Consider the following 19831-nt stretch of genomic DNA (forward strand, 5'->3'; position numbering starts at 1 on the left):
TGAGAGGGTGGGGTTTTTTGGTTGGTCCATATTTAGTTTACAGGCTCATTATTTTATATTGATGTTGGAAAAAACAAGTTATAATCTGCTTCATTTGTGGGAGCCTCGCTAGTGGAGAGAGGTGCTGCTGGTGATTCTAGAAATGAATGTGCAGCCAAAAGAGCGAAAACAGTGAAACTGTTCTGTGCTCAGTCAAGTGGCACTGGTGGACTGTTGCAAGAGTCGGCCTGAAAAATGTATTTTGTGTTGGTGTGACTGCAAAACCTCAACTCATGCAAGTGTAGGAACTTGTAGTATCATCAGAGCTATGTGGGGCTGAAATGGCTCATGGTTTTAAATGGATTCAAATGCTTCATGTTCTGAAATTTAATGAAATTATACTTCATTAAAGAACTTTAGAGTCAATAGAGCTCACTCTTAAAATGCCCTGTCCCAGAACCATTATAAATTTATTCCTTGTGCTTCCCACATGTTAAATTTAGCTTTATGTCCCTTGGTGGCTTTAATTTGCATACTTGCTTCATGAAATGTCTTCCCCTTTGTTGTTTCCCGCCCCTCTGTTTTACATGGAGCTCTAGTGGTTATGTTATTTTACTCAAGGAGCAATTATTTTCATAGACAGTGGAGAGATGGTGATTTAATTAGAACAGCTTCTCCAAAGAAGGGCTATCTTGCAAGCAGCAGTATTTTCTATTTTGTGCCCTTCATGGTCAAAGAAAGTTGGCTTTCTGGACAAGTTTTGGGTTAAGAGCTGAGACAGTTCTATAGACCAACACAATTTGTTACTCTACTACTACTTTTATTTTAATGTGGAGTGCAGCCATTGAAAAACTCCACAACATTGTTGTATCTATGTCACAGCCATATTCACTGTAATTATTTAGCTTTAAAAATGGATTGCCACCCTGTTCCAGAGTAAGTAAATTTAGATTGAACAAGCAAAAAAATTATTTTTAATGTTTCCCGAATCCAGAAGTAATAATTTGCTATTTCATTTTGATTCTCTTGCCTAAGGCAGATCTCAATTCTGCTGTACTGTGTGGGGATTCAGGGCATTGAAAGACTGACTCATGTACAATTTGAGCCTTTTCCAGCTGTGTCAGTCCTCTCCTAATTCCAATTCAAAGGGCACAAATAGTTATTAAAGCTTGGCCAATTATTTCAGACACTTGACAGAATGGATTCATTGCTGAGAAGATACACTCTTGTAAATGCCTCACAAGTAGTGAATTTCATTTCAAGAAATGCTTTTTCCTTTCTCTTTTTTACCTATCAGGAGCAGTTCTGAACGGAGGAAGGAGAAGTCAAGAGATGCAGCAAGATGCAGAAGAAGCAAGGAGACCGAGGTTTTCTATGAGCTGGCACATGAGCTGCCCCTGCCCCATAACATCAGTTCCCACCTGGACAAGGCATCCATAATGCGCCTGGCAATCAGTTTCCTACGGACTCATAAGCTTTTGTCTTCAGGTAAGATCTGGCTGAAAGAAGTTAGGTGTCCGGGCTGGCTGATGGCAGCCTGGTAAGATTATGCTCTTCTCTGACTACAGGGTGACCAAAATAACAATTAGTGCAGGTTTTTTGGCTCTCTAAATAAAACCTCTGAGAACTCTTGAGTGTGGTTTATTAATCTTAGTTACGAGATTTTGAGCTTTTAAGAGTTTAATCAGAATCCAAACATATATCTTAAGCTTTCATGCTGAAACAAAGAATTTTTGATTTGGTGTGGCAAGCATGTTTGTGCCTGCACATTGAAACAGCAGCTGGGCCTTTCTGAAGGTCCAATAATTTGTTTGAAAGGAGTAATTGTGCTATCCACTGGCAAAGAGTAGTAGGTAAGTTACTTAAAACAGGCTATACTAAGATAGCTAAAACAACTGCTAAATACTTGATGTGAATGGATTCTACACAATCAGTTTTGCTCATGTTGGACTAGTAGGAAATGTGAACAAGCATAATTTTTACAGCCTGTGAAAACTGATAAAATTAGGAATAATCTTATTTTGCCCCTATACTTGAATAAACACTTTGATGGAAATACATGGCTTGAGTAGCCTGTAGGATCAATGAAAACAACTGATGTTCCAGAACTTTTGCACGGTGACCTATGAATGTTCAGAATATGTTAAGAAAACAATGCCTGCATTGTTTGTGAATGGCAACCCCAGAATTTTGTCTTTTCCTTCATTAATGGCAAGACTCCCAAAAAGGTCACGATTGCACTTCCTCTACTCAGAAAAGTTGAGTCATACAGCAGCAATTACTTTAATAAATGTTATTAGGAAGCATCCCATTTTGTGGTCGAATTTGCTGTTGGTTTTTTGTTGGTTAGTCTGAAAGATATGGCAAATTCAATTCTGCTTCCGTATGCTCTATAATTTCTTGTAGCATTTTTGGCTTTTGCTGAAGCCTACTGTATAAAATATAGGTATTTTTATCTTAGCTTATAGAATGTGGTTTTATCATGAACTTCTGTGAAAAGAAACATTTATGTGCTGAACAGTCTTTGGAAATCATCTCCGATTTTGTCATGTAACTAATACTTGAAGAAGTTGCGTAAATAGGTAAATGTTCTTAAACAACGCCAATTTGTTAGTAATGTTCTCATAAAAACACAGCCTCTGCTTTTCAAATATTTATATGGCATGAACTAAAGACTGACACATCATAGGAAAAGTAAACTTCTGAGAGGCTGTAGCCGATAATATAAGTAATGTGCGTGCCTGTAAAAATTGACATGAAATAGTTGGATGCAGTCATCATCAGAATAATGCATTTACTAAACTGCTAAGATTAAAGTGAACTTTTGAAATTAATTTACATTTCTCAGTGAGAAAAAAATCTACTGACTAATACATTTATTTTGATGCTATAGTATTAAGGCTTAGACTCATTATTTGATAGTGATGGCAATTCAGTATATGTGTATAATATTCATACATACACATAAAGATATAATATTTCTGAGACATATTTCTGTGACAGTGTTTGAAAAATAATGTGATTCATGTAGACAATTGACGTTTTCTTGAAGTACTACCAGTACCCAGCATCAGAAAAGAATCTGGAAATAAAATGCTACAGTAGAGACAGGCTATGCTTTAATATTTCATGCTTTCTCTATATTAGTTATTTGCTTAGCCTTAAATCTGATGGACTCACTTCCTCAGTCCAAATGTTTAGTTGGAGTAAATCCTCTCATTAAATTTTTGTTGTTAGTCAAATGTAGATTTGTCTGTGGCTGCATGTTTAGGCACCAGAGGTGCAGATAAGGGTTTCAAAATCTTAGATGCTTCTATTTTGAGGAGTTGAACTTAAGGTACTTTAAAAGGATGGATTTTCTGGAAATTTTGGGTATTATTTTCTGATAATGAAAATACATTATAATTAAAGAACTTAAGTTAGAAAACCTTGACTGCTTCTCATCTACTATTCTGAGTATAGCTAACATGTAAATTAAATTTCCTATCTTTGTGGACCTCTGAATAGTGTCAGTCTTTGTAAGGACACTGGCTTTCACTAGAAGGCCATCCAGTTTAATTCAGAGTGGTAGGTTTTTGATGCAGCTGAAGGCTCACAGATCAAGAGGTTTGCTGCTTATCCTGTTTTGACAAGTGTGAAGCAAGATGGAAAACAGGCTTGGGTGATGTTTGTACTCATTCTGTTCTTGCTTCTGCTTTGGATCCTTTCTGAGCCCCAAGCAAAGCTGCAGCAAAGATTTCATGTGCGTGTTTAGCAGCCTGGAATTTGACCATAAACATACTGTTGCATTTGAGAAATCTGATTTGACTGATAGGGAGCATAGGGAACACTGTATCATCTCTTGATGGATGAACTGGGAAATGGGCAGGTGGAAGTGCATAGAATCAAATGCCCACCCCAGCTTGCAAACCCCTCTTTGCTTTATGTTGTCTTTATGGAAATGGTTTGGATTATTTGGGCTGGAGGCCTACTGTAAACTGGAGTTAATTGAGTGTATTTGTTCTGTCAGTAATTTGGATGTTGAAATAACATTTGCTGCAGCTTGAAAAAAAGCTTCAAAATGGGATAGAGATAAAACTACTGCTTGATTACCATTTTTCTTGTTTCTAATTTAGTCTATCAAAACCTAATAGCACACCATACTTTGTGTTACTGTTTGTGGGCACGATTCTCAAACACATCTCTCTGTTTTAAGGCAATTTTGCCTGAAGCAGAGAGAGCAAGGCCTCTCCCAGGACAGTACCCTCATATTTCTGCAAGTTGATGCTCCAGGTGGGATTTTGGAGATGGCTGTAGGCAACTTGTCAGTCTCATTCCGCTGGCATTGAGTGTCTCATGCCCTTTCCTATTATTCCCTGAGTCGGAATAGGGCTTTTCCCATGTGTAACTCGGGCGGTTTTATTATCTGTGTCTCCATAATGATCATTTATCTGTTGGGAAGCCAAGACCTAGGGAAATCTATACCCACATTCTTTCAGCAGGTGAATGGCAGAGGCCCTGAATCTGAGCCCTCATTGAAAGCTCTCCCGCTATGTGCGTCAAAAAATCCCAACTTCTGGATTGCAGAGTGCACGTCTCCTGCAGGCGTTGTAGGGCCCTTGTATCCTATCATAATAGGAAATAGCTGGTTGCATATCTCAGAGTTCAAAAGGGTAAAAAATACCAGGTTTAGCTTTATAAAAGTTGCTGCTTTACTTAGTAACACGTTACCCTTTGATTTTCACAGTAGGCAATTCTGTGTGGGAATGTTGGAGAGGAAGCCTTTAACATTTAGAAATGCAGGCTGTTCGTCTGACGGCCTGATTGAGATTAGTATCACAGGAAGCAAACTGAAACAATAGCTTTATAATACTGTTTCCATGTTGTGCACAGAACAGTACATGGTATAATTGGAATGCTAAGTAGAAATATTTAATTGTGATCATCTTAAATATTTTTCAAGATGTCTACTAATTCTGTTGGCATAATACATTTTTACCATCATCACATTCAAATGTTTGGGATAAATTTAGAACTGATCTTTGTTCAAGTAAAGGTTTTGATCCCATAAAGTTGCTGCTGAAAATAGGCATTTTGATGCTTATCAGTAGTGGAGCTTTTGTATTTGGGACCTTATGTCCTTTAGTGTGGTCAGAAAAGTGTTAGTACTACTTTTCCCATATTATTTTCTAGTATAGCTAGTAAGTAAGGCTAATGCTTTTTGGGGAGCTAATAGATGGCAAAAGAGAAATAATGGCTTTTGCTAAAGAATGGCTGCCTTGGTTAGCAGCTAACATTCTGGTAGTTGCTAAGGCTGCCTCAGATAGTCTCTTTTTGTCTGTATATGAGGAGGAGAGTCCATTTTAGGAAGACTGTATGCACACTGCCAATAATTTTAAGTGTTTATTTGAATCATGCTGATGCTAAAGGTGTTACAGGAACCAAAACTCTTTAGTACAGTGAATTTCTCTGTGCCAGGATGATGAACTTTTTAATCAGGCTAATCAGGCAAACACAGTTTTATTGGCTTGCCTTAATCTCATCCCAATTGTGTGGTCACCTGGGTGTCTTTTCTGTGCAGAAATCCAGCAAAGGAAACTGGCTGGGAGTTGTTCTTGTGCAGGCAGACAGGAGCAGAAATGGGGAGGGAACAGGGATACAGACAGGAAGTTGTTTGGGAGAAGGGAGGCCACAAGGAAGCCAGTGTGAAGGTTTCAAGGGAGGGAGACAACAGAGCCGGAAAGCCAGCAGGGAGCAGAAGGGGAAAAAATAGCTTTTCTCTAGGCTTTTAAGGGAGAGGACAGACTGTAGGGAGAACTGATGTGGGCATTGTTTTTGAATGTCTGGACAAGCTGCATCTAATGTCAGACCATTGTGGCATAAAACAGTGCTTTAAAAATAGCATGTCTACTTGATTGCTTTTATTACATTGGAAAAATAGTAATTTTATGCTAACCATAAAATTGCTGCTAGGAATGAGAGTGAGTCGGGTGCTGAGTGCTGCAGCTGCTCAAAGGGATGTCCTCTTTCAGGGAAAGGTGCACCCAAAGGTCCTATGGGACTCAAAGCTTGATCTGATGGGATGCTGTATTCCCAACATTCAACACCAATGGCTGCAGGACTCCAACCAAGTTCCTGGGAGCAGCATCTGAATTATTTGGCTAGATACAAACTCTGCAATCAAAACAACACTAACATAAGTGTTTTCTTTATCCAAGATTGCTTGTGCACTTGGAGATAAGAGCCCTTCAGGAAGCTTCAAGTTTAAGAGTAGCTTTTTCTTGATGTATCTAAATTGAAAGCTTTTATTGAACTCATTGAAAATATCCCCTTGAACAGGATGTACTGCCCCGTCAAGGCAGAAAAAAAGGGGGGAAAATCACTTTCCTTTGATGGAAAACAAGAAATGAGGAAGAGACAAGTCTGTCTCAAAGCTGCTCTCTCTGATGCAGGATGAAGCTACTGTTAGATCTTCCCTAACCTTTGCCTGCTGGCGTCAGTCAGGTTTTGCAACCCTCCTCTGGAGTGGCAGCTGTAGCCTGGTATCAGTTTTGTACAATATGTAAACAACTTACTGGTACCTATAGGAACCAGGATGAGACAAAGCCAGGAAAATTCTGTGCAGGTGATGATGTGGCCTCCAGTAGAAACACATTTTATAATTTTCTACCTCTGAACTCACCAGAAAGACCCCTTTGAGTCAGATCAAAGGTATTGAGAAGAGTTACAGGCTGTTTGCTAGAAGGTTGTTTATACCTGCACAGTTATTTCTTTTAAGGAGAAGCCTGATTTTTGAGCCTTCAGACTCGTTCCAAGAGGTTGGACTGAAGGAAATGAGCAAGCATCTACGGAAAAAGGGTTCTTAAACTTGGGAACAGTGCACATCCTGACAGTGAGAATTAATCAAAGCTTGTTTACAAAAGTTATTTTTAGCATAAAAGGTTATCATAAACACTGCAATAAGCCTTTGCCATTACAGTTCAAAGTTTCTTGTCAATGAATAAATTCTATTTGGTATTTAGAAAATTAGTCATTATAAATACTTACCAAAATTTAATACAGACTGAGACATGGACTGAAAAATACTGTATCAAAATTCAAGAATTTCTGCCTGGGGGCAAAGTGAGCAGTGGATGACACATCAAATGTTGGGACATGGCACACCATTGCTCTGTTTCTGGTTCCCCTGTAGCTCTTACAGTCATCCCAGGAAGGCCACAGCAGCAGTTTTACAAGGCTTTTTGACATGTTTCAACATCTCCTAGTCTCCCCTAGACAGGGATTCTCCTCCCGTATAGGCTTTCCAGCATTACCTGAACACAATCTTGGCTGGACTCCATCAAGTAGCTGTAATATGAACAACAATATTACAGCACTTCATTCTGCTGAATGTGCTGTTAATTTAAACTGCCATATTTGCAGTCCAGTCTCCCTGCTATACTGTCATGGTGCCAGAACTGAGGTACTCCCCTTGAGGTGAGGTGGAAAATGTTGTAGGAAAAAAACCAGAAACACCTCCTTATTTCAAAATTTAGCTAGCAGCTATTTTGAAATGCAATGCTAAGAAAAAAACAATCAAACAAAAAACACCCCATCCCCTAAAAATCACTATAAACTGAATCCCACTGTTACCCTTCCCAAAGACCTGCAAAAACCTGGCAAGTCTACATGAGGTGCTGTTCTCTGGATAAAGTGACCTCAGACCTATCGGAAGCCCATGGCTGAAGTTCTGCTCTCACCTCCTCGTGCTCACTTCCCACTTCCCTTTGGTCCCAGCCTTCTCAAATATTTTCCATCTGAAGCTGAATTTTCTTACACTAATGTTCCAGTTCAGCACCAAGGTAAATTAATGAAGACAATTTAAAACAAAGTGAAACACAGTGGGGATTTCAGGGAGGAGCTTGCAGTAGCCATGTCATTATTTGTTTTGCATCAGCAAAATAGATTCTTTCTCAAGCAAACCAGATTTTTGCTAGTGGCAATGATTGAATTGCTTCTGATGTATCACTCTCCTAAACTGTGTATATCTTCTGTGTATTAATAGCTAGTGTTTTCCACAGAAGAAAGGGAACGTGCTCTAATGCTGACACTGCAGCCATAGGAGGGACTCCTATTTATTATTTATATTACTATAATTATACCAAGTTACCTGATACAGGGCATACCAGGGGCGCCACAGTGCAGCCCAGCATATTTCTTTGCTGCAGACTTAGGATCCTCAGGTAGCTGATATGCTGCAGAGGGTTAGCACACATGACACCTTCTGTGTTTGCAAAGAACCTGGAAACAGTCAAAGACACGAGCACCTTTGGTGTGTTCCCCAGTGCTGGAGCTGCACTGGGTAGGCTGCTGTGGGGACAGGCAAGGAATAGGGCAGCAGCAGCAGAGTGGCTCTGGAGGTACTTGGCACCCACCTTTATGTGCCTGATAGCACCCGCAGTTTCCTTGCCTTTGAAAGGTGAGCACGCCCTATTAGGTACTACAAGAAACCCGTATCTGCCAGCTCCCCTTTCCTGCTGCAGGTAGGCTGCTGAGGAGAAAGGAGGGGGTGCAGTGGGGTTTATTCAGTTACCAGGGAGGCTGGTGTGTGTCTGCAAAACACCTTGGTCATGCTTTTGGGTTAGGTCAGACTGGGTACGCAGCAGCACAATCAATCTCCTCTCCCTCCTCTGTGTCCACATCACAGATGCCTCCAGCTGGACAAAAATAATTTTAATAAAAACAGTGTACTCTGATCCCACAAACCCCTGTAACCACATGCTTTAAAGCTGACTATATCTTTAAGTGCTGTGCTCGGCTCGGACGTTAAGGGTTTGAACCTGCAGCCCTGATGTGAGTGATCCATGTCCTCTGTGTGTGTTTGTATAAGTAATATAATTTATATACAGGGAAAAGCAAACTTAATCATCTGATAATACAAGTAAAGTGTTTGTCTTTCACTGTTGGAGGCATTTAAGAATACAAATGCTTTCAATAGCCTTCCTGCCTTTGAATGGTCATGTTTTGTTAATGCAAACTTAATGAGCTGGGAAGAAAAAATGGAAAGGAGGGTCTGGGGTTAGAGCTGAAAAGTCATTTTTTCTCTGAACCCACACTTGGCTGATTGTCTTGGGCTATAGCCATGATCCCTGCTGAATAAACCATTTGTTTGCTTCCGGAAAAGTAAAAAAAGACCCTTGACATTCTTTATGCAGCAGAAACAAGCTTGGGAGCAGATGGTCACTTACCTCTTTTTTTTTTTTTTTTCTTTTTCCTTTCCTAAATGTCATTTTGGTCAAAGTGCGTACTATTCAAATATATTATTGTATATTTTCTGTATTTTAAATGCTAGTCCTGATGCAATTTCCTGAAGTCATTTGCTTTGTACTGAGGGGGAACTGGCCCTTGCATGTGTAGCCAGAATTGCAGTGCAAGGACGTGAAATGATAAATCCCCAGCCTATGCTGGTCATCCCCAGAGAGCGTCCTCTCTTCCCTGCTACCAGTCTTGTTGAGAGGCAAAGGGTGATAAACCAAGTGCTCTCCATAGCTCTGGGGTTGAGTCAGATTTCTTCCCTGGTTTGCATGTTGCGTGATGGGCGGCTGCCAGGGAGGGATGTTGAGAACAGGAGGATGCAGCAGCAGCAAGCACTGTTTTTGTCACCACTTACCTGTTCCAAACAGTGCTTGCTGGGCTCTGCACTGCGACTGCTCATCCCTCTTGGTTTGCTTGCAGTCCATCCTCAGGCACTAGCAGATGCAGTTCCAGGAGCTGTATAGATCAAACTTATCCTTTAATCATCACTCATTAGTGCTTCAAAGTAAAAACTGCATTAGTTTGGCTCAGCCTCTTCCCTATTCAAAAAAACAACAAACCCAAATCATGTAATGTTTTACAAAGCAATGCTCTATTCCTGCTTCCAGACTTCGTGTAAAATGAGTATTTCAACAAGAAACATGAAGGAATATCATCAATGTGCTGTTTCTTTGAGGAAAAGGACAAAAATTAATGACTTTTCTCAAATGCTAACAGTATGTGTACTACAGAACAAACTGTAAGCTGAAATTGCAACATTAAACCATCTAAGGAGAGCAGCTTCTCCAAGGAATTTGTGTCCCACTGTTCTTGCAAGTAAGGCTGATGCAGTTATGGTTGGAGCCTCTGGACATCAAGACTGATGGTGGGCCCAGCCTGGAGCACTCTTGTGCCACCAGGAAGGAGCACATAGAGCAGAATCGCTTCAGCTATTCTCTCACCATCCTTGCTGCCATGGGCTCTAGGGCACCTTCGATCTAGATGGGACTTACCCATGGCCCCAGATCTTGGAGTTGGCTATTCCTTATTCTGAGACAATAAGGTGGTTTTTTTTTTTTCTTCTTTTACTTGCTTTTTCCCCTTCAAAATCAGAGCCTTACCATGACATTTGCAATGACTGATCACAAATGTGCAGGCTAACTGACAAAACTGTAAAGATAAGCTCACCACAGCATGTCTGAGCTACACAGACCAGATACAATATCTGTAAGTGGTTTTGTAAAAAATAATTCCAGAAGTTTCACATAAAACATATCAAGAAATTAATGGGCCAGCTCCTACACAGAAATTTTTCAATACTAGCTTTCTGCATGTCATTCCCTGACAGCTTCTTATTCATGGAGCTGAGACATGCTTAAAAGCATAGAAGGGAAATGGGCATTTGTGTGACTGGCATCAGGAGGAGCAGTACCTGCCCCCTCCCCTGCTGCCTGCAGTTTTGCCATGTGCTGCCTCCCATGGCATGGGATGGACCACACAACAAGGGCATCACAGTGCCATCGATTGTCACTACACTGCAGCCAAAAGGTACCAGGAAGATGTATAACCAAAGGAAAAACAGCTGTAATAAATATTCTATCACAGCCTTAGTGGCACGTCTTTCCCAGAAATTAGTAAGGTGCACTGGGTTTGTGAATCTGCATAGGCAAACATCTAGGACATAAGCAGAGTCTGAGGCTCTCCTTGCAGGGAAAGTGTGGGTGGGTGATGAAACTTGTCAGACTTTATAGGAATATAGGAATATAGGAAGTCTTGAGGTCTCCAGATGAAAAAGCAGGTATCAGTGAGATGGATCTGTGGTTTTCCGAGGAATACTGAGATTTATGGGATGACAAAGAGATTCACCCAGAACGACTTCAAGGGAGCAGTTTTCTACTTTTTCTATCCAAAGTAGTGTTAAGAGATGTGTCTGTACCGAGTAAAGAGGTCTATTTAGGCATGTTTTGTAGGAGCTGTATTGGGACTTCTTAGAAAGCTTGACCTAATGGAAGAGTCCTGTTAGGTGTTTGTTAGGGATGCACAGATTTATGTACCTTTTGTAAGGCTTGCCCTCTACCTTGTGCCTGTTAGGTGGTATAAATATTGCAAGTCGCCAGGAGAATGTGCACAAAGAAGATGCACCTCAGTCATTTGCATCTGCAGGTGTTAGTGACTGAAAAGATGTCTTGCAGAAACATGCTAAAGGTGAAGAGAAGGTCTTGCATTTGCCAAAACATTTAGAAAAGTATCTCCTGCCTTTCTAGTGATAAGGCTGTCCTTTTCATATGCTGTTCTCAAGGCCCCACCAGAAGAGGTTTGCTGAAAGGAAATTTTAACAGCAGAAAAATATTTTGTCGCCTTGTAACCGGATGTGCTTACATTGAAAAAGGCTGGCTGGGGCACTGAAGGCTTTAAATGCTTTTTTTTTTTTTTTTTTTTTTTTTTTCCCCTCAGTATGTGCTGACAGTGAGAATGAACTAGAGGCAGACCAGCAGATGGACAACTTGTACCTGAAAGCTTTGGAGGGATTTATTGCCGTGGTGACACAGGATGGAGATATGATCTTTCTGTCAGAGAATGTCAATAAATATATGGGTCTTACCCAGGTAACTTGTTCCCTTACGCTTTCCTCTCTTTGGAATACAGTTCATAGAAACAACTCTTATGTCTAAATGCAGAAAACCTAACTGTGTGTCACTGCAAGAAAGACTGGAAATAAAATATCTTATTTCTCAGCCAGGTACCCTGCCCAGCAGACAACATGGGTTGCAGGTTCCCTCTCCCTTCCTATCTAGTTGTAGTGTCTTTGGTGACTGCAAAGTTGCCTTCCTACATCTTACTAGGGAGATGAGAAGGCATTATTCTACTTGTGCCTTAGACTATGGGATAAAGGGGATAGAGCTGCTCTTTTTGGTCCCCCTTTTTCTGCTTTATGGACTGGGAGTTTTGTCCTGTGTCGAAAATAACAAGAGGTGTTGACTGTTCACTGTGCAAATTCAAAGATAAGAGAATCGTTCTGGGGAGAAAATGAGGAGTTTTGCCTAGGATAAACAAAGGGAGGGTTATGGGATTTCTGTCTGTGAGCATCCTGTCAATGCACTCAGTTCTAGTGAGCAGTTTCATTTCAATTGTATTTAAAAATAGATAAATACTTTCAGTTGCTTTGATTTGCTATGTGTAGCTCTTACTTCCACACAGGTGGAACTCACTGGACACAGCATTTTTGACTTCACTCATCCATGTGACCATGAAGAAATTCGAGAGAATCTGAGTCTGAAAAATGGTAATAATGAAAATACAAAAGTCCCTGTTTGTTTCTGAAATAACCAAATGAAGTAAATGGCTAGCAAAAAAGATCTGTTTGTCATGGTAAAAGGAATTGTTGTTCCTAGAGTTCATTAACTGCTACTCAGTGCCTTGCAGATTCATTTTGTTTTGCCAAATATTGCTTAAATATGATAGTACCAAGGAACTGTTTTCTTAGTATTTTCCCTCATCAAGTTTAGACTGGTATAATGTTTTCAGCTGTAACACTGTGGAAAGATTCATGTGCTGCAAGCTAAAATATAGGTTTAAAATGCACAAAGTCCTATTTAAGTTCCACCTAAAGTTTTAGGTCTGAGCTCTACAAACTGCTCTGCAATGGTCCATGCATCTTTGATGGTCTCTGCAGGTAAATTATCTGAGAATTAGTCTGTTATTTCTGTTGAATACTTCATGCTTAAAAGTAGACGAAATCAAGAAGGAAAATGAGAAAATTAATTTGCCTTTTCCTTATACAGGTCCAGGCTTTGGAAAGAAAAGCAAAGAGATGTCAACTGAGCGTGACTTCTTCATGAGGATGAAATGCACTGTTACCAACAGAGGCAGAACTGTTAACCTCAAGTCTGCCACATGGAAGGTACAGTATTTGAGCCAAATTAAGTGGGTTTTATTCTAATAGACATTTTGATGTGGAGAGAAAGTACATCCTAAGTTTGTTTCTTCTTATTTCAGGTTTTGCACTGCACTGGACAAGTTAAAGTGTATAACACTTGCCCTCCTCACACTCTGTGTGGGTATAAGGAGCCTCTTCTCACCTGCCTTATTATAATGTGCGAGCCTATTCAGCACCCTTCAAACATCGATATTCCCCTGGACAGCAAGACCTTCCTGAGTCGCCACAGCATGGACATGAAATTCACCTACTGTGATGACAGGTATGCTCCACTGGCTTTTCCTTTCCAGAGGTGTTTTTTATCTTCTTGAACAAAACAAGCAGTTCTTCCAAATATTTTGTGTGGACCTGGTAAGCAAGGACCAGAAGAAAATTCAGCCTGTTACCAAAACGGCTATTTAGTGGCTCACTTAATCCACCTCAAAAATTTCAGTTTGGGCGAAACTGTATTCCTGCTGTATTTCCTCATCCTGCCAAGTGAGGAATTCAGTTTTACTGGCAGAGGATGAGGCGACTTGGAGCCACAAATGTCAGCTTCTCAGGGTTTACCAAACTGAAGGGTATGCAGGATTCCTGTTTTAGAGTGTGTGTCCCAGGGCATGCCGTACGGACCTTAGTCAAGGACTGTTTTATGGCTGGTTTGGCCCAGGATGCTGTTATCAGTTAGCTGGCAAGTACTTTATGCCCTGCATTAACCAGGAATTGCCAAGGCATCCAGAGTACCTGCTGCTCTGAAATGGAGTTGCAGCCTCTTGCTCAATGAAAAGCAAATAGCCTTTATTGGTTATCTCCCTGCGCCTTTTCGTGGTGAAATGAAGGGGAGGGGAGGACCTTGGATCAGGCAAGGGGTTTGTCCTCTGCTCCCCACACTTCACTCTTGAGTGAAAAAAATGGAGATCCCTCTAGTTTCCACCTGCCTGACTGTTCTGGGATGGCATATTTCATGCCATCTACCTCTTCTCCCTGTCTGTGTACTGTGATAACTGTTCCGTGCATGCGAGCGACCCAGAGATCCCTTCCCATGAAGTGTCTTCCTGTCCTCCATTTGCCCAGAAAATCCTGTCTTCACTGCTGTGGATTTGGGGTTTGTTTGGGGTTTTTGAGGTAATCTCTGAATTTAAGATAAACTTTTCTGCCTAAAGAAATTGGTCTACTGAAATTCAGAGATGCTAGGAACCTCTGAGGCCTGGAGGATTATCAGTAAGATTATACACATGCTTGCAACTTATGCAGAAACTCACAGGACCAACATCTTTGTTGATTTCTTCAACCTTCGAAGGTTTTTTTTAAACTTTGCTAAGTAAGATTATTTTTTTAAACAATGTGATGAAGCAGCCATATAAACTTGCAGTGTTAGCAGCTGGGGATGAAAGCAAGATTGCGAGTGTGAAACTTGTGACTGATCTTGTGACCTCTCTGAGATCTGCACAGCAAGTAACTAGAAGTGGTCTCTGAGGTAATCACAATGAGACTTTTTCATTTGTTTATATTTTCAGCATGAAAATATTGAGATATCAATAGGATTTTGCTGCTGGGGGGAGTGACTCAATATGATAGTGACTCATTATTAAAGGCAATGTGCTCAGAATTACTGGGGCCATTCAGTGACAGGCTACAGGAGAGTAGTAGAGGATTTTGCTTTATTGTGGCATTCACATGTCTCTGTAAGACTTAATGCATAAGCCATTATAAATGAGAATTAGAGGGCCTGATGCTATCCTATTAAAGATACACATGCTTATTTTAAAAATAATGATACATTATGTCTTGTCTTAAATAGTGGACATTTGATTTACAGGGAAGGTGTTTCAAATGGCAGTGAAATATGACAGCTTCCTCTGGAGAATTGAACTTGTAGGGATTTTAAAGATTTTTTTTTTTTCCCAAAACCAGACTATAAACTAGCACATCTTTTACTATATAGTTTTGGTTGGATGTTTCATTCCTGTGTTATTCAGATTTTGGTAAAGCTGCAAAAAGATAGCCAGGGCAGAGAAGGAGGAGATCTCACAAACCTTTCAGGTTCTTTGCAGCAGATCCGCCTTGCCCCCGCTTCCCTCCTAGAGAGATGCTGATTTCTCTCCAGCAGGCGACACAACACTAGACACATAAAAATGCAAAACACTCAGCTGTTCTTATCAAATTCAGTGCTGCTAGACAGATTACATTGAAGGAGCAGCTTATGCTAGGAATGTAAATCCAGGCTGGGGAGCAGAGGAGGGAAGGCAGCATGTGCCAGTCAGATGCCTAAACTTTTTTCTACATACTCTGTTCTTTCTGCAGTGACACAGCAGGGCTCACACAGCTCATTGCTCCTTAAGGGACAGCGTGCTTCCAGTTTAGAGCTGGTATCATGGATGGCAGTGTGCCTCCTCTACCAGGCTTCTGCAGTGGTCCTGGTATCTTCTTTGCAGTTCATCTGCTGTGGACAGGTCTGCTTCCAGGGAGCATTAAGTTTTTATTTTCAAAGCACTCAGTCAAAGAAACTCTCGGATTTCTGAGTATAATCTCCTTAGGAAAGCTCACAGTCACTGTCTATCACAAAGCAACATACAAAATATAGACTGGCTACCTTACAGCATTTTGTGACAAAAACTAGTTGACTTTTCCTTAGGAGGGCGTAGGGTAGATGAAATATGAAGCAGGCAAGACTGGCCATCATTTAAAACATGTGAGACAGTAGCCCATATAATTTGCCTTCCAAAACTAAATTATGTATGTGGGCCTATGACTTGCCAGTGGTTGGGTGGGATATGTTTGTATTCTTAAGACAGTTTTGCAAGGTGATGAGCCTGTAGTGAAAGGTTCGTGGATATGAATAATTCCATGGATATGAAAATAAGGATTGTTCTCTTAAATGCCTGTTTCAGCCATTCCTGGAGAGTGATTTAAAACTGTTCCCTTGCTCCACTTATCTTGGCTAAGTGGTTTACAGGAAGGATTATTTTAGCTGTAATACAGAAATGCTAATCAGTGGTACAATTTAATAATCCAAGTGAGGGTTTAGTTCAGCTGCACAATGCTTTTGTGTCAGGAAGGATTGCCAGTGAGGGTGTTTTAGTCAGAAGAAAAGGCATATCTTTGTACAAAGGCAATATTGTTACCTTGGTGGCATTGGCTCACACTTGAAGGCATGGCTTGCTGTGGGGGATCATATGTCCCTGATTACTAAAAATCCAATTAATTATATACCCTTTTCTTCTTTTTCTTAACTGGGACATTTTAATGGTAGAGTTGAAGAAGACAAAAGGAGCAGCAGAGGATGTGTGGTGATTCAGAATAGGATGGAGCAGGAAGATGCAATGCCATAGCATTGGTCCCAGTTAGATTTCCCATATCAATATTCATGTGGCATCCAGGCTGTGCCCAACTGAGAGGAAACTGAGTTTTTATTGTGTCCCAGTAAATAAGAAATATGCAGGCATAGGAGTTTGGATGAGGATTTTAGTCAATTTGCCATTTGACTTATACTTGGGGAATATTTTTAAGTTCATTGGGAATGCAGGGAAGCATTTGAATGGACCTCCTGTCCTTTCATTCTGGCTCAGGGGAAAATGCAGTATGGAAATGAGTGAAGTGGTGATATGTGAAGCCAAAGATCCTCATTTGGCAAAACTGACTTTTGGTATATGTTATATTTAAGAGTAAAACATGACCTACTTCTTTTGTTAATAACAAAACCTTGATTCAGGTAGACAAAATGAGTGGGAGTGACAGTCCTGGTGAAGATTTTCATGTATACATGTAGGTTTTTTTGCCTTGCAGAGCAGATACACTTGACCAGGCCATCCATCCTGCTCAGTAGTAGCAAGGGGTCCCAAGATTTTGCATTTCATTTTGCTTTGGTTTTTTTTTTTTTTTTTTTTGGTTGGTTTTTTTTTGGGTTTTTTTTTTTTTTTTTCCCATTGGCCAGGGCTAGAGTAGAAGCAGCCATTAATATTTTTGAGAGGAAGTGTGGTTAGTTGGCAAGACTGCCCCACTGCCTGCTCTAGCAGGCTGACAGAGTGCTTTACCCCAGGCATAGTGCCTGTGTTGGGCTTTATTATTTTTCCCTCTTTTTTTTTTTAACTTGTTCCACTTTAAGTATAACTTTGTTTTGTTTGTTCCTCTCAAGACCAATTTAACTTCAATAACTTGGTAACAGTTTGAATACAGAAAGACTTTGTTAAGAGATCCACATCCTCACACACAGAGTCCACACAGGGCATGATGAGTATACACCCAACTATTTTTTATAAGCAGTAAACATTACAGCAGTCTTTCACAGAGCCTGACTTCTCAGTCCTGATGGTTCTTACCATACTATTTTAACTCAAGAAGTGGTATACAATAAAAACCTCTGTGCTCCTATAAAGGGACAGAAAAGCACAATTTTAAGAAAAACAAAAATACTTGTACTAGCTCATCTTGTAGGAAATACAGCCTTGAAGCAGTGAGTTTTGATTGCTTTGCCATGTCTCAAAGATATAAAATAGGGAAAAGTTGTACAAACCTAGAAATGGGATTCAGATAGTTTGTTTCTTAATTGCATACCCTAAGCACAAAATTTAATTCCATGTCCCAAAAATTCAATATTAAGATACTTATATATATTGTATATTTAAAGGAAACTGAAATGGTGCTCAAAACATATTTGAGTGGCGGCAGTTGGGATAGATCTCCTACTGCAGCTGGCTATTGCCCACCTCTTCACTGTATTTTCTGAGATTTTGACCTCTGTACATCATGATGACAAATTTAGCTCAGAAAACTGAAGTGCCAGTCTGGCAAAAGTTAAGATTTTCCCAAAGGTATTTGTGTTCTCAGAAACAAGTCAGTAACAGGAAAATAAACAGCCTCAGAGCCCACCTGTCATCTTCAACAAAAAATTATTATTATCTTACTAATGAGCATTCTACAGATGCAAAGGAAACACAAAGCCTACAGTGACAGGAATGCCATCCAAAACCACCATACAGTTTGTTTTCTAATTTTGTCATTCCACAGCTTGCACAAAGAGCAATTTTCTGTCGGGTGTCTAAACAAAAGTAGAAGTCTTGTGCTTGAACTCAGTTGTGTAAATGATCCTTTGGTATTATGGGACCTAGACATTTTCCTGACTTTCTTAGCTATGTTCTCCTCCTTCTCATAGCTCCAAGGGACGTCTTCAGTCCCCTGTGTGTTCACTTGGCATTTTGTGTTGCTAGAAGGCTCCTGTGGAGAGCACACAAAGTTTATAGGGTGCATCTCCCTGGCAAACCTCAAAGTAAGGCTCAGGTGAGGTTTACAAGGACCTGTGCTAAAGCACTCGCTGCCTTCTGGCCCAGGGGCTGGTCAGGCTCTTGGCTTTGCCCAGTCTTCTTCCACAAACATCTTGGGAGAGCCACAGGATGGATATGATGGATAAAAGGCTAGCTGCCTACTTCAACCCTGGTGCATAATGTGGCATGGAATACTCTAACCTGATTTCCAGCCTTGCACAGCCTGCAGTCTACAAGATATTTTTGAAGCTTTTCAGGGTCAGCAGCACCACGGGAGAAATAAAGAAGGGTGCGAACTGCCAATTTATGCACCCGAAACTGATGGAGATAACAACAACTATTGGAGAGAGATTGTTTTTCATAAAATAGTGGTATTTAAAAATGTATTTAGGAAACACTGACAGCCAGTTTTGGGGGAGGGGGGGTTGTGAGTGGGAAAATGGAACATTCTACTTTTTTAAATCATGTCATTTGGAGGAGTCTTCAAAGAGAAGTGGAATGAATCTGAACAGTGTTAACAGATGAACTGATCAGTCAATGAAAGCATAGAGACTGTTTAGCCACTTATTATTATTTTTTAAAGTAACTATTTTAAAACAATTACTCTTCATTAGTATTTCACTGTTACCAGGCATGGGTTTAGAACTTGGCCAATGTTGTGGGGTTTGTGGGTAATTTTTTGATATCTTATCTTTTCATGTAATATGTAGTTGCTTGTAGTAAAAAGATACTACCACCACTTGCTAACTTCCATCCAAGATTACATTAGATCTAATTAGATTTGACATTGTCACATCAGGATTGCACCACAAGTAATTCTGTGCCATGGAATGACAAGAAGAGCAATTTTATAGTAAGGGTGCTCATTATGGACAGCAAGGAGCAGTATGAGAAGGGGAATTACAGGACTGGAATATATAAATTTTGCATAGAGATTGCAATTCCTATATGAGAAGAGTCCCTCAGCCTGCTGTAACATGTATTTTTTGTTTGCTACCTCAGTTCCATTGCGACTTCCATGAAGGGTTTGGATTTGCACTGGTGCTGCTGGGTACATAGTGCTTCTGGTTTTTCCCCATTATCTTCATTTTGTTTTCCTTCTCCCTGCTCAACCCCCACTTGACTCTCAGCTCCCAGTGAGTGCATTAAGATTACATACTCAACTTCTTGAATTTTAAAATCACTCCCCTTGCAATGAGCTCCAAACTAACTGGAATGGCTTTATGGTATTGTGCTAATTTACAGCCAAAGACCATAGTTTCTGATTTCAAAGACCATGTATTTACCATGGTCCTGGCAAAAGCTTCTGGTCACTTACACACACCACTGTGTCCCAGCTGGTTGTATAAAGGCAAGCAGCAACTGTATTTTGCGAGCCTTAATTTTATTAGGGCTCCTTCAGTATTTGTTGTTTTCTCCTGAT

At 40.4% G+C, this 19831-nt stretch overlaps 1 protein-coding gene and 1 long non-coding RNA gene across 5 annotated transcripts in view; one reads left to right on the forward strand and one right to left on the reverse strand.

The window, feature by feature from the left end:
* EPAS1 (endothelial PAS domain protein 1) overlaps positions 1-19831 on the forward strand; it is a 76731-nt gene that overhangs the window by 40530 nt on the left and 16370 nt on the right. For 3 of the 4 annotated variants that reach the window (XM_068185891.1, XM_068185888.1, XM_068185889.1), the window contains exons 2-6: positions 1277-1467; positions 11686-11837; positions 12430-12514; positions 13014-13132; positions 13228-13430. In XM_068185891.1, the coding sequence (XP_068041992.1) occupies positions 1277-1467; positions 11686-11837; positions 12430-12514; positions 13014-13132; positions 13228-13430 (750 nt within the window). Of the gene's footprint in view, positions 1-1276; positions 1468-11685; positions 11838-12429; positions 12515-12858; positions 12905-13013; positions 13133-13227; positions 13431-19831 lie in introns of those variants that run through there. The other variant, XM_068185892.1, reaches the window with a different exon arrangement.
* The window catches only part of LOC137471505 (uncharacterized), a 73405-nt gene continuing 54917 nt past the window's right edge, over positions 1344-19831 (reverse strand). The window contains exon 3 of the long non-coding RNA XR_010997662.1: positions 1344-9708. This is a non-coding gene — a long non-coding RNA (uncharacterized lncRNA). The remainder of the gene's footprint in view (positions 9709-19831) is intronic.

Source organism: Anomalospiza imberbis, chromosome 3 (assembly GCF_031753505.1).
Source record: "Anomalospiza imberbis isolate Cuckoo-Finch-1a 21T00152 chromosome 3, ASM3175350v1, whole genome shotgun sequence".
NCBI lineage: Eukaryota > Metazoa > Chordata > Aves > Passeriformes > Viduidae > Anomalospiza > Anomalospiza imberbis.